At 41.4% G+C, this 14482-nt stretch overlaps 1 protein-coding gene across 1 annotated transcript in view; it reads left to right on the forward strand.

The window, feature by feature from the left end:
* The window catches only part of LOC146817397 (dynein axonemal heavy chain 5-like), a 1608734-nt gene that overhangs the window by 1126864 nt on the left and 467388 nt on the right, over nucleotides 1–14482 (forward strand). The window contains exons 67-72 of the mRNA XM_085609634.1: nucleotides 2714–2880; nucleotides 4529–4715; nucleotides 5609–5716; nucleotides 7123–7262; nucleotides 12341–12472; nucleotides 13657–13843. Coding sequence (XP_085465760.1) covers nucleotides 2714–2880; nucleotides 4529–4715; nucleotides 5609–5716; nucleotides 7123–7262; nucleotides 12341–12472; nucleotides 13657–13843 — 921 coding nt within the window. The remainder of the gene's footprint in view (nucleotides 1–2713; nucleotides 2881–4528; nucleotides 4716–5608; nucleotides 5717–7122; nucleotides 7263–12340; nucleotides 12473–13656; nucleotides 13844–14482) is intronic.

Raw genomic sequence — 14482 nt, forward strand, 5'->3', positions numbered from 1 at the left:
GCCTACCCATGGCACATCTGCTCAGCCGGAAGTTGTCTGAGACGAGGACTGCCAAAGAAAGTCCTCCAAAGCGAGACCAGGAGCAGCATGGAGCGCAGCAATCCAGCTTACCTGCTGGTACTACGCCTTCCAGTCTCCACATCCCTCTTATTTCTCTTTAGGTGGGCCCTGCCATGTGCTGACTTCTCTTACAGTGAGGTGCCTGCTAATTATGGACAACCATATTCAAAGTAATGTCAGAAGTTGGTAGAGGTTCGTACCTCCTTAATCATGCATTGATTAATCAGAAATAATATCTAAAAAAGATGTTGCCTTGGACAATAAATGTAACTCCTTTATTGTCTTCAAATGATCCGGGTAACAGTACAAAAAGAACAACAACAAACGACACGTGTTTCGCCCAGTGTCCGATTGGCCTGGGTCTTTTTGAAGGCTGATAAATGAAAGACATCAAGAGTCAGGCAGATACGGCAAATGTTAATTGAGGGTGAAAGTACAAGGCATGGTCTCTGTGATCGTGGCGCGGTCACTGTGGTCTGAGAAAAGATTACACCTATTCAAAGTGAAGTTAGGGCAGGAAACAGACTCATCTTTAGCACCCCTGATTTTCCTGACTTGCGATAGAGATTTGGGCAGCTTCGAGTTCCATAGTTTTGAGCAGCAGAAATGTAAACCCATAGTGATGTGACAAATCTGTCACTTCATATATTTACATTTCTGTTACTCTGTGTGAACCCTGTGCATATGCTCCATCCCCCACTCCGAGTGGCATTCCACCAGTTTATTGTTAAATAATAGCCTGTGAGATGACTGAACAGAGTTAGCTCTTTGTTCGCTACTTCCAGCCCTTTCTGGACCACAAGGCCACTGATGATGCTAAATGGCCGCTGCCAAAAGATGCGACAGGACATCTCTTGTCCTATAGAAAGGGGTTCTCTCTCTTCCAGCTTTTTTTATTACATAGCTATTATATTTCTTAGGAGTAACCAGGGGTCATTGAAAGCAATTCATCTCAGCTGTTGGCCTTGCCCAACTTTGTGATTGGTTTCCCTCCTCCTGCTATGCGTAGGGGCACAGCTTGGTCAGTAAGATTGAGGGGGTGAGTTCAGATTTCACAACAAGCACGCTGGCATACCTTGTTAACATACATTATATGAAAAGCAGGACATGAGGGGGCATAAGAGCGGCAGTGGAAAGAGAGGGGAGTTTGGATTGCTAGGGGTACCAAAAGCACAATATTTTCCAAACTGACCAACAGTTTTTAAGGCCTTCAAAACAGAGACAGAGAGTGTGTGTCAATGTTAGGGCATGTAAAAACCCTCTGTGAAATCCATCTCACCATACCCGACTGAAAGCACCTGTACCTAATTATTTACTACAGAATATATTTTTAGGCAGGTGTAACACCCCAAACTTCCCCCTGAAGCTACACCCCTGGGCATGATGGAGAAGTGACTCACCGATGAGCGGTGTTGGCCACTCATCATGTATTCACTGTGCCGTCATGCACTGGGACAGGATTTTGGTGCAGGTGGTGCTTGACTGCTTGCTCTTGAAGAGGTGGAGTCGGGGGAGCTGTCAGACAGTAATGGCATTTGTCCTCTTCATACTCAGATAATGTTAAGATACAATGTGACAGAAATAAAAATGGGAGTTGCTGGCCTGTTCTGTCTATTTCACCGCATGCACACCATTGCCTGATCCATTTCAACAAAAGTGTTGAAGCTGCGAAACTGCCAATACCAAAGAAGTCCTTGCTGTGAGTGTGACCTTGCAAGCCAGGTCTGTGGATCGCTGCATGATCGTAGGTCTCAACTTCTCAGCCCTTGAGCTTTAAAGACCATTCCAATACGTCTGCTACATATTATGTTTGCTTTGTTTGGGCTCAGAATGGCTACAGGCGCTTCAGCAATGGTCATACAATGCTCATGTCTGGCAGCAATATTGGAATGGTCACCATATCTGTGATTCTGAACCCATCTCGCTGTCATAACTTTGTGAGACCGGCATGTTGGCAGCACAGTGGTATAGAGAAGGTGATTGGATGTTGGCGGAGCATTGAAGCTCACATGGTAGCCTACCTTGGATGCTTCTATGATCAGAAGCTCCTTTGATACTGTGTACCTGCATGCTTAAATATTCCTTTTCAATATCCTTTCACAAAAATCTAACCTTAAAAATGGCTCATCTGCTAAACGCTGTGTGCTGAGCCAAAACGTGACAGACGTACCATTCATTCAGTGAATGAAAGTGGCTCACCCAAATAAGCCAATGGCTTATGTTGGTGCAGCCAAAGCCCCTTTCTGCGTGTTCTTTGTTGTGTGTGTTGTATATAGTGCAGTGCTGACATGAGATCCTTTCAAACAGCTAAAGCTGTCTGTACCTCAACCTAAATTGTTATGCAAAACGTACAACACACCATATATATAAAGGAAGAGTAAACTCCACATGAAAAACAAAGTAACTCGGCACCAAAAGCTGTCAATTTATGAAGGATCTGAGTAAATCACATCTCATTTTGTCTTTGCCTAATCTCACAATTTCTTGGCATTCTTAAACATTAGTTACCTTTGAAAATATTGATTTTCATTGCTCTCACAGTGAAGCAAGTCTAGTCCGAAGCAAAATTGTCACAGTATCCTGGCCCCAAAAGCTGAATGCTTGGTACGAGCACTGATGAGTACATATTTACTTCTTGTTCTTTCTTTTCAAGGTTTTGCTGCAGCCTGTCCAACAGTTGGATGAAGTCACTGAGTGCCTCCAGACCTATCTCCAGCACTACAATGAAGAACTAGGACATCAGAAGCTTCAGATAGAGTTGTCAGGGAATATTGTGGAACAGATAATACGTATACACAGAGTGTTAGCCTGTGAGAACAGGTGAGATTCTGCAGTAGTGCTTTATCGTGTTTCTCTAATAGTTACAGAATGCACCTGGTTGCAAGATGACAGTTCTGTACATAATAGATAGTCACACTCATTTGAAGTGTAGCAGTAGTGGTTGAAATATTATTGCATTATTCAAATGCAAGAATACACTGGCACATCACAAACAGACCGTGTCAGGTTACCACAAGTAAAAGGGTGGCGATATCAGCACATGGAATTTCAAAGGCATGTGGTAGTTAATTATCTCAAGTGGTTTCTCAGTTATTGATCAATAACAGGGTTCTCCAAAGTCAGTCCTAGAAGGCCGAATCCATGCCAGATTTTTAAGATGACTACATCTATCTAAATGGGGATATGTTAAAAATCTGGCATGGATCCGGCCCCCTAGGACCGCCTTCGAAGAAAGCCGGTCAAGAACCTCAAATCCAAGGGATTTACCAACACCTATCGATGCAAGTAACATTACCAGGCTTTTATCTCCGGATTTCCTGTGGTACTCCGAATGCTCCCACGTTTCAGTCATCTGTGTCTATGTTAAACAGTAAATAAATCATAAATTTAGAATATCGGTACTTATGTTTTACTGCATTTAATGATTGACACAGAATAGGTAAACCCTTTGATACCTCAGGCTCATAATCTGCTGAATATTAGCCAACCTTTGTGTTGAAGTGAAGGTCGGCTGGAAGTTTTCACCACTTTGTTTGTTTAGCTCAGTGTCTATGGTTCTTTTGCCATTCCTGAATTTAATTACTAAAGGGTACCAGCCTTATAGCAGCCCAATCCTATTTTTCCTTATTTGAAGCATTTTAGTACACTTCTTTGAAGGTGTTTGCTTGCAGGATAGCGTGAAGAAATATGTTAATTATTGTAGTATGTAAATTCATAGAAAAACAAAATAATAGAAAACCATTTTATGAGAATTCATATAATTGAAAACCCAATAAGTTCAAAAACAAATTAATAGAAATACATAATTGAATTGAAACCGATGGAAAACAAGAACAGATAACGTTTATGTAGTAAACATATGTTTCTAAAGAAAACCAATTGTGAACCCCATAGCGAATCCTGGTTAGGTACATAGTTTTAATATTAATATTTAAAAGAGTGGTAAGAGGTACAGCAACAAAGGTGTGGGTAGGGAAGTTAGGGAAAGGGTTAGGAAGAGGACTATGGTTACAGTACTGGGGAACAACAAAAAAGTAACACAGGAAACACTCACAACAGACATGTGTGTGTATGTGTGTGCATACTCATGGGTATGTGAGAAAAGGACTCATTCATCCTGGTCACACAGAATTAAGTTATTGTCCAGTTTGACAAGTTAACTGACTGTACATTAACTGCTGATCCATGCACTGTACAACCTACAGATGTTTGTAGCATGCACTTTATAAATTCAACTTCACATAACAAGACCATGCTAATAAATATGCAGGAACACAACCCACTATAGAATTGCCCTGCATGTATGTCAAGAATTGGAAAACACAAAAAGTGTAGAAATGACGAGCAATTTGTACGCATTCCATATGGTGTTTTGTAACAGTGCTTGGATTTAAAGATCCTAAAGTTGTACCTTTATTAAATGTGCATGACAAACGTTTAATATATATGTATCTTTTTTAAACTCCAGTGGAAATTTATTGCTGGTTGGCTCGGTCGGCTCTCACCTCCGCACCTTGGTCAAGCTTTCCCTTTATATGGCTGATGTCCCCCTTCATCCAGTGGACACATCTGGACACCACAACTTTATGAACAGCCTAAAGTCTGCCATTCAGATGTCTGCTGTGGAAGGGAATGCAACCGCGATTTTGCTGACTGTAAGTTGCTTGACTTCTTTCATAGGGAAATATTCAGCCGTGTTAGTTAGATCTGCTATATGGTGGAATCACTGGAACTACATTTTGGCCCTACGTCAGTAATACAGGCCAAGCATTCAAATTGTTAGGTGCTCCATACAGTAGTGGTAGTCAAAGTTAGATATCTTTCCTCACCTGCGTGCTTACCTGTGCTGCTCCTTAGATTCTCCCTCGCTCTGGGATTCTTTGTGAAGCAAAGAGCACTGCCCTGTTTGATTAATCATCATCTAGAGGACATTTTGCTGCAAGTGGAATGAAACTAAACTTGTTCCAACAAGTCAAGGTGTGACATGCTTGTGGTCTGGAAGGATGACCTGAGGCATCCACTTCTCCCTACCCCATACAGGAAGACTTGGGCCCTCAGCAGTACCAGGTGCAACATTGATCTATAAAGTCAGTGGACCAGTCCTTGTAAGTAAAGACAGCCTAGAAGTATGTTACAGATTGTCTTTGTTTACATATGCTAAGCTTCATTTTTATTAAAAAAAATTATTGGGTGTACCCCATCCCAATCCCTTCTGGAATGAATGCGGTTCACTTGATGAGATACCGGTCTGGTATTAAAGCATTCCAGAACAGCTTTTATCTCCCGGTCCAAACTTTTACACCATGAGGCAAAAGCAGGTTTCATACTTGCATTGGTTTGTGTTGTATAAATATAGTTGTACTAGGTACAGCCCTGAGTCCTGTAAAAATCAGATCAGTCTGGGATTAGCTTCAGTAGATGTTAACTCTATTATTTACCTTGGAAAAGAAAAATGTACAGGACAATGTAAATATCTGTGCAGCATGTGATTTTATTTTTCAAAGATCATTTAGCCCCCTGAATGGATCCTCCTTATAATTTCTTGTAGGCTCAAGATTTGGTCGAAACATACTACCTGGACGCCATTAACAGCCTTCTCATTTGTGGTGAATACCCATCACTCTTCTCCACTGAGGAAATGACTGATCTGTTGCAGGTGTGTATTACTCTTTGCCAAATGAGCTGAGGAATTATCTTCATGTTCGGACTTCCATTTGATCTGTGGTTTTATGCTCAGTTTCTTGCACTCATACTTTTATTTAGAAGGACCAGCTATTGACCATAATCAAGTGTGTGGTTACTATTCTAGTTCTGTGCGCACTTTGAAACTGCTCTGAGTGATTCAGAAGACCTAAATAAATGTTTCTTTCATTTTATTTTCTAAAAACCCTCAGTCGGAAATACCCAAACACAGTTCAGGGAGTGATCCTACTAGCACGATACTCCTCACACCTATAGTGGGAAGACCGGACCAGTCAGAGGTCACAATCACATTGAGGACTGATTATTTGCCTACAGTGTGGGCTATAAATACATATGCACACACACGCTTCTCTCTCTCGCACTCTAGCTCCAAGGATACAAGACAAGAAAAAAAAATGTATGAGCTTCAAATTTAAGAATCAAAAACTATTATTTACCAACATAGGGCCTGATTCACAAACTGCCCCTTTGAGTACATTTACACTTTTGAGTAAGTTTACTAATTTTCGGTATTTACAAACTGCACTTTTATAGTAACTTAAACTTCTTGTAATATGTCCAGCAATACACATGGCCAACCACTGGTACTGCAACACCCTCCCACAAAAAATAACGGAGGTGCTAAAACCCCATTGGAAATGCAAAATTATTTAACCCCTTCGCCGCGGGGTAGTTCCCCCACGGTGCGGGGTGGGGTGCGCGGCGCCGCGGTGCTCGTGACGAGCCCAGCTCATCATGAGGCACAGTGGAGCTGTGCTCATGACGAGCTGAGCTCGTCACGACCCCGCCCACTGATTGATTCTACCGCACAGGCGGGGAATCAATCGCGCGAGGGCGGAGCGCAGCCGTTATGACGAGCCCAGCTCGTCATGAGCACAGCTCCACTGTACCTCATGACGAGCTGGGCTCGTCATGAGCATGCAAGTGGCTAGAATGGGCAAAATATAAATAAATATAAATAAATGGTAAAGAATATTAAAGTAATACTTATTAATTTAATAATATGTACTATTTTAATTTTTTCAATTTATATTTATTTATATTTTTAACTATTTTAAATAATTTAATTTAACGTCATTATTATGGGGTTCTATTTTAAGTCTGTACCGCGATGATTTTCTATGGGCGGGTGTTACAATACCAGTGGTTAGCCATGAGGAATGTTGGACTTACTACAAAAGTGTAAGTTACTTCAAGAGTGTAGTTTGTGAATACCCAAAATAACAAACTTACTCAAAAGTATAAACGTTTTCAAAAGTCTACGTTACCTTTATGAAGCAGGCCTGCTGTGTGGCCAAATGGGTTGCATGCAGCATTAATATACATAGTTATGGTTAAAGGGTTATTTCATCTTTACAGGTGCTAGGTCCCGCTTCACGGAGAAAGCATCCAAACCGTGCATATGATCCAGCCAAGTACCTTGTGTCCCAAGTGAAATCTAACCTGCATGTCATTCTCTGCCTCCCTCCACACCACGAGCTTCTGAAGACAGCAGCAGAGTAAGTCTAAAAAAGTATGGGTGTAAATGGTTCATGTGATCATGTGTATTAAATCTATTGAGCACAAATGATCCTCTATTACCAAGACATACCAGGTGTTTAAATCATTTTGTTAAATCCTTTATTTTGTGAAATCCTTCATTAAGTTGCCTCACTTTCTGTTGTGCTGTGACCGCAATGTTCTGGTTGATGTTTGATTGTAAAATATAACAAATGCCAATAAAAAAAAAAAAAAAAAAAAAAAAAAAAAAAAAAAAGCTGCCTCACTTTGTTAAGATAATCTGTTCCTTATGTATTGATTTAAAATGTTAGTGACTGTTTTTGAATAGCGAATTCAGCCGGGTGTGGCTTCCATTGCAGGGATCTGTGTTTGGCCTCATGGTCACAGTTGAAAATTCTAGCATGTTTTCACGTCCTTTTGTCCTTTCGAGGTCGATAAGATAAGTAACATTATGCTGGGTAATAAAATAGACAACTGTAATTCCAGAAGCAAGATACTTGTCTACTTCACAAATCTATGTGAGGTTATGTTGAGTATGGGGTCCAATCACATAAGGTGAGCATGGCGAAAGCTAATTTAGGTCTGGTATCTGCCAAAGGTTTGGGCGGACTGACTCGTTCCTGAAATAGTGGAAGTTCTGGAATAATTTAATTACATTTTTACCTCCTTAGACAATGTTAAATGTTTTTTAGTGACTGGAGCTTTACAGAAATATGCTACTCTTGGCTGGAAATGTAGCAGTGTTTGTTCACCTCTTTAAAAAAAGAGCTGAACAGAACAATTCAAATAAAACATAACAGGCCACAATACAAAAAAACAGTCAAAAGAGAATGCAACACAACAACCATAGTACAACATAACAATGCAATAATACAACACAAAACAACACATCTTCACCACAACAGAATGCAACACAACAAATATGCACAAACATTCTTGTCTCACATTACTTCCTCCAGATACTTGCTTTCATAATACAATGGTAAATGGTGTTTGCACCAAGTACTTCCAAGGACATGAAGCAGTACGAGACAAAAATTTATTGGGATCCAGCCCTCAGAGTCAGCTTATAATATTATTTTCCATGCCTCTCAAAGGAAAACCAAGTCAAGGGAGCTGCCCTGTTTGGATTCAAAAGAAACACAGCTGCTGTGTTTTGGTGTCTTTTGAACAAGTATAAATTGTATGACGAACAACAGAAAGGTTGCATGTTTTCCAAAACAACTAATCATGGTGTTATGGCTCTCTACTATGGCTTGCATTAGTGATAAATGACATGAACAATTAATTTCAAGAACTTTCTTACCTGGTCCATGGTAAGGGTAACTGTGCTGGGAACACACATTAATGGTCATTTCTGAATTATAAGGTCCCTGGTATGTCCACAGACATTTTATTTTTTACCTAGAGACTTCGGCTTTCTCTACAAGCACTTTAGAGCAACCATCAAATCATACAAGCACTACACAAAACAACATACAAGACCAATTTAAATTCCTATATGGTATACATAGAAAGGTAATGCCACACTTACACGTATGTTTCAGCATATTAGAATATTGGGTTAAGATGAAACAGCAGTGACTTTAGAAAACGTATTTTCTGACAAAAAACAGAGAATGTTTAGAACATTCTCCCAACAAAAGTGATGAAGAGAAAAAGTGGACATTAATTTAAACAGAAGGACCTGGGATGTAACTGATTGTCATCTTGCCTTAACTTCAAAGCGGTTAGTAAGCAAGTTCTGTGTTCAAAATGAACATAGGAAAAAGGCTAATTGGATAGGCCTGGTTGAACTTTTTATCATATCAAATTCTATATATCTGTTGTCAAGCTTTGTTAAAACTTTAAACAACTTGCACTGCGTTAACTGATAACCGTGTTTTGGTGTTTGTTACATAGAAGGTTTACAGTGCAATTTTGCTTAAATTCAAATATGTTAATTGTTGTTATCATTTCATAAACACTAAACAGATTAGGAGCTTTAGGGTCAGATCACAATTTCTTTTCTGACTGGCGCTATTTCATGTCATTGGTGTGCTTTCTTCATGCACCTTTCACCTCCAGGATTCTGGAGGTGGTAATGTGTCACAACAACTTTTGTGCACATTTGATGGGTGGCATTTTTGATGTGGTGTTGATGTATTCTGTTGTTTGGTGTTTGCAGCTGTTCTTTTGTACTCTGTTATTGCAATGTGATTTTGTTGATTGTTGTACTGTGGTTGTTATGTTGCATTCTGTTTTGATCTGCCCTGTTATGTTTGAATTGTGTTATTTTGCTTTGTTCATGTTATTGTTTTATTTTCAGTTGTTTTCTTTAGTTATGGTAACACTGCTGCTACATTTCCAGACAAAAGCAGAACATGACTTTTAAGATCCCTTCATGAGCAACCACTTACAACTGTCTAATGTGGTGAAATAGCGCTGCTCCAGCTCTTCAACTACTTAAGAAACCCGTCACAACAAAACAGTTTCAGAGAGTGTCTTAACTTAGCCCTCGGGCCAGAGTGTTTTCACTTTGCACAAAGTGCCAATTTCCACTGTTTCCTCCTTTTAGCCAAAATATTTACTCTAATTGGAATAAATGCCTCACTGAGTATGTAAGAATTTGTCAGTAATCTGCACCCAAAACACTTAGCAAAAGCTTGTACTCAGACTTAGGATCAATAACAACGGTGACGCTGAGTTCTACTAAGAGGTTGAAGTCCCTACACAGTCCTCAGCAAAAGCTAGAGCTGAAAAATTGCTTATTCCAAAACGGCCTATTTACCCAAGGGAGAATGAGAGTAAATTACAAGACTACCACATGTCCTACCAGCATCAAGTGAACACGCGTAACCTTATGAGTTTTAGTATGTTTGACTATATAGCCTCCCCTCTGTCCATAATTTAACAAAACAAAAGACACACAATTGATGGACGGAATGCAGAACAAATCAAAATATTCACCCCCAGTCAAGAGATCTGGGTTAAATCCATCATTATTTTGCTCACCATGCCACCCCAGTTTAGACCTTGCCATTTGCAAATCAGTCTTGACCCTGTGCCTCATGGGAACATTCCAGCCTGAACTGCCAAGCGAGGTCCTCCCTGGACCGGAAACCAGCATCCTAGGACCGATTTCAGGGTTTCACCCCTCATCAGCCAGGATAGCTTGAATCCAGTGGCACAGTGAGCCCGGGACCCACTTCTGAGCATACCCAGCGCATTTAGAGCGAGAAAGCAAAAGACACACATTTGATGGACGGAATGCAGAACAAATCAAAACATACACCCCCAGTAAAGAGATCTGGGTTAAATCCATCATTATTTTGCTCACCATGCCACCCCAGTTAAGACCTTGCCATTTGCAAATCAGAATTGACCCTGTGCTTCATGGGAACATTCCAGCCCGAACTGCCAAGCGAGGTCCTCCCTGGACCGGAAACCAGCATTCTAGGACCGATTTCAGGGTTTCACCCCTCATCAGCCAGGATAGCTTGAATCCAGTGGCACAGTGAGCACGGGACCCACTTCTGAGCATACCGAGGTCGTTTAGGGCGAGAAAGCAAAAGACACACAATTGATGGATGGAATGCAGAACAAATCAAAACATTCACCCCCAGTCAAGAAATCTGGGTTAAATCCATCATTCTTTTGCTCACCATGCCACCCCAGTTTAGTCCTTGCCATTTGCAAATCAGTCTTGACCCTGTGCCTTATGGGAACAGTCTAGCCCAACTGGGGTGAATGTATGAAATTGTTCTGCATTCTCTCCATCAACTGTTCTTTATGCATTTGTCACCCGAGTGGGACGGGTATGCCCAGACGTGGGTCCCGTGCTCTCCATGCCACTGGAGACAAGCTATCCTGGCTGATGAGGGCTAAAAGCCCGAAACCGGTCCTAGGATGCTTGTTTCCAGTCCAGGGAGGACCTGGCATGGCAGTTCGGGCTGGACTGTTCCCAAAGGGCGCAGGGTGAAGACTGATTTGCATATGGCTGGGTCCAAACTGGAATGGCATGGTGAGCAAAAACAACAATGGATTTAGGCCCAGATCCCTGTACTGGGGTGAATGTATGACACTGTTCTGCATTCTGTCCATCAAGTGGTCTTTTTGCATTTGTCACCCCGAGTAGGACGGGTATGCCCAGACGTGGGTCTCGTGCTCTCCATGCCACTGGAGTCAAACTATCCTGGCTGATGAGGGCTGAAAGCCCGAAACCGGTCCTAGGATGCTTGTTTCCAGTCCAGGGAGGACCTGGCCTGGCAGTTCGGGCTGGACTGTTCCCAAAGGGCGCAGGGTCAAGACTGATTTGCATATGGCTGGGTCCAAACTGGAATGGCATGGTGAGCAAAAACAACAATGGATTTAGACCTAGATCTCTGTACTGGGGTGAATGTAAGACAGTGTTCTGCATTCTGTCCATCAACTGTTCTTTTTGCATAATGTAACAAAAGACATCAACCCCCCCATCCAGATAGTGGGACTTGCTTCACGGCGGAGTTTGCTCATCAAGCACTAGGGAACATTCTTTTCTGTGTTAATCCATTGGATATTATTTTGAGTGCTAGTCCTGGGTGTTCTCCGTTTCCCTACAGTCCTTACCTTCAGAGGACTAGTGTAGCTGTTCTGACTACCCTTACTGATTGCCTCACCAAAAGCCCGGAATTAAAATTGTGTTCTGGTGGGGGTGCGAAAACATTAATTGTGCCTCCTCTCCGCATTATTAAAATATTTGAAGGCCTGGAAACGGACCTTCATGTCTGACTGGTGATATGTTTCTGCACTCACAATGTGATAAAACTGGGTCAGGTGCATTTGTCAGAACAAGCAGTCTCTTCTGATGTTGAAGTACAGCTGTGTGTTTTCCCATTTTCAGATAGATGTCTGCACTGGACATCAGGCTCCAATTTATTTGTCCAACGCTGTTACTTCTAACACGCCTAAACAGAACTAGAGTCAAACGGGAGGACGAGGGTGGGGTGCTCATAAGGAGCCTAGATTCAGAACCAGATCCGGCAGCTACTAATGAATTTGCATTGACTATATCGGATGGCATTACTGACGGGTACTGACCCATTTGTTCCTCTTACAGGCAATATCCAGGGTTCCTGTGTGGCTGCCAAGTGATCTGGATTGACAATTGGTCAAAAACCACGAGTCACAGTGAAGCCAGTCATTACATTGCCAAGCACCGGGTTTTGGAATTGCACACTAGAGAAATAAGGTACTGTAAAGTAAACCTGACTTTTGTTCTCTTGTAATTCTCTGTCGGAATCATAGATGCATCAATCTGTGCGTGGCCAAACGATGCGCGTGCCTGTGTTTGTCTATTCATTCCTACATTATATGTACTTATCTGTGAGCTAATTTGCTAGAACATTGGTGTATAAATTAATACTGTTATTTTGGATGTGTTTTTCTTCTATGATTTGAGCAGTGTTTATATTCAAAATATTGTGCCTGCCCCTTTTAAAAGCAAATTAGCGATAGGGGGACAACTATTTCATCATTTGACGGCTTATTTAGCTAAATATTCGCTTTGTTTACATTTTGATTATCTTTGACTTAAGATAACATCAGCCGTTTGATTATTTAGAATCTTACAAAAAGCATAGTTTTTTGTGGTTCCAGCAGTCAGTTGGGAATTTAATTAGCAAGTGATACGTGCTGGTTTCTGTGTTCTGCTTCTCGTGGTAAACCTCACAGCTGTATCCTACCCGGGGCACAACAGCTTCCGCTAGGCCCTTCCCACTGATGAAAAGAAGACATTCTGCTCAGACTCAGTGGTCACTAGTGCGACCAATGAGGAAACGGCATTCTCATGTAATTCTTTTACCTATTTAGGACTGTTTTACTCAGAGAAATGTTGCCCCCCTCCAAAGGAAAATGCCTTGCGTTTGTTTGAGGGCTGGTCATACATGTCTGGATGTGGCGGCAGAGCCTTTTCTTATGTGGCTCCCACTTTCTGGAACAGCTTGCCTCGCTCTCTCCGAACTTGTCTTGACTACAGCAACTTCAGGGAAGCACTAAAAACAGACCTGCTCTAGATCATATACTTAGTTTGGAGTTGAACGAGCGCCGAGATACCTCTGTAGGGGTGAATCGTGCGCAATATCAAATTATGTTATTAAGAATAATAATAATTCTAGATTTCTCCATATATCTATAGTTAGTATTGTTAATTGGACAGTTGGGAAAACTGGCCATGTTATTGTTGCTGGTCATGTGCTGCAGTTGTTCAACTACATGTATTTGTCATTTACCATCAGCCTAGTTCCCTGGTAGCTAGTGATGAGTAGAATAACCAGTATTCTCATTTTGGCATATTATTAATTATGGAATTATGTCATATTACTGATTGTAGAAAGTTTTGACAGGTTGTTTTTTCTTGTTTCATGCCTGCTACAGAGACCACGTCGCGGAAACCATTTCCCAGATACATACCAGCATGCTCCAGGAATGCAATCAGATTCCCTGGGTGAGAAGCCCGGGAAATCAAACGTCCTTGAATGGCACTGAAAGAGGTGGAGGGGTATCTGCAAATGTGCAGGGAAACAATGTATCTGACCTACCCTTTGCCAAAGACATTATCGAGGTAAGAGAAAAGGAACACTCTGTGCACCTATGCATACACAGGGATGGCACAATATTGAATGAAATATTCTTACTGCATGACTGTAAGGGGATGTGCTATCCAGAATCCCAGGTTGTGAGAGAGATTTACAGTAAACATCATCGCTGAAATAACATCACCCTTAGGACTCACAAAAAATGCAGCTAAACCATCAAGCATACAATCATAACCAAGCTCCCAGAGACGCTATTCATACTAAATACCATAACATTAAGTTTGGAGACACAAAGACCAACCTTTTATTTAGTTGGCAGTGGAACACAACATTCTGACCCTTTTTCACCACAAAAAGCACATACCTTATGGAGATAAATTCCATGTTTCTGGCTATTCCCACAAAATCAATCTGCACGACAATGGAATACTAATAGCGGTGCAGTCTACCAACAAAATATGTTCACAACCAATCTCTGCTCCTGGTACAATTTGAAGTGAACACTGAACTGTGCCTAATCTGTGAATAACCTTCCACCTGAATCCCTCCAGGACATCTCACGTCACTCCCTCTACTTCTACTTCCCCCAACTTTAATCTCTTACCTCGTCCACCAGGTTACCATAAATCTCCCACTGGCCCATGTGCTCTCCCTTCTATGGATGT

The sequence above is a fragment of the Triturus cristatus genome, chromosome 6, assembly GCF_964204655.1.
Source record: "Triturus cristatus chromosome 6, aTriCri1.1, whole genome shotgun sequence".
Taxonomy (NCBI): domain Eukaryota; kingdom Metazoa; phylum Chordata; class Amphibia; order Caudata; family Salamandridae; genus Triturus; species Triturus cristatus.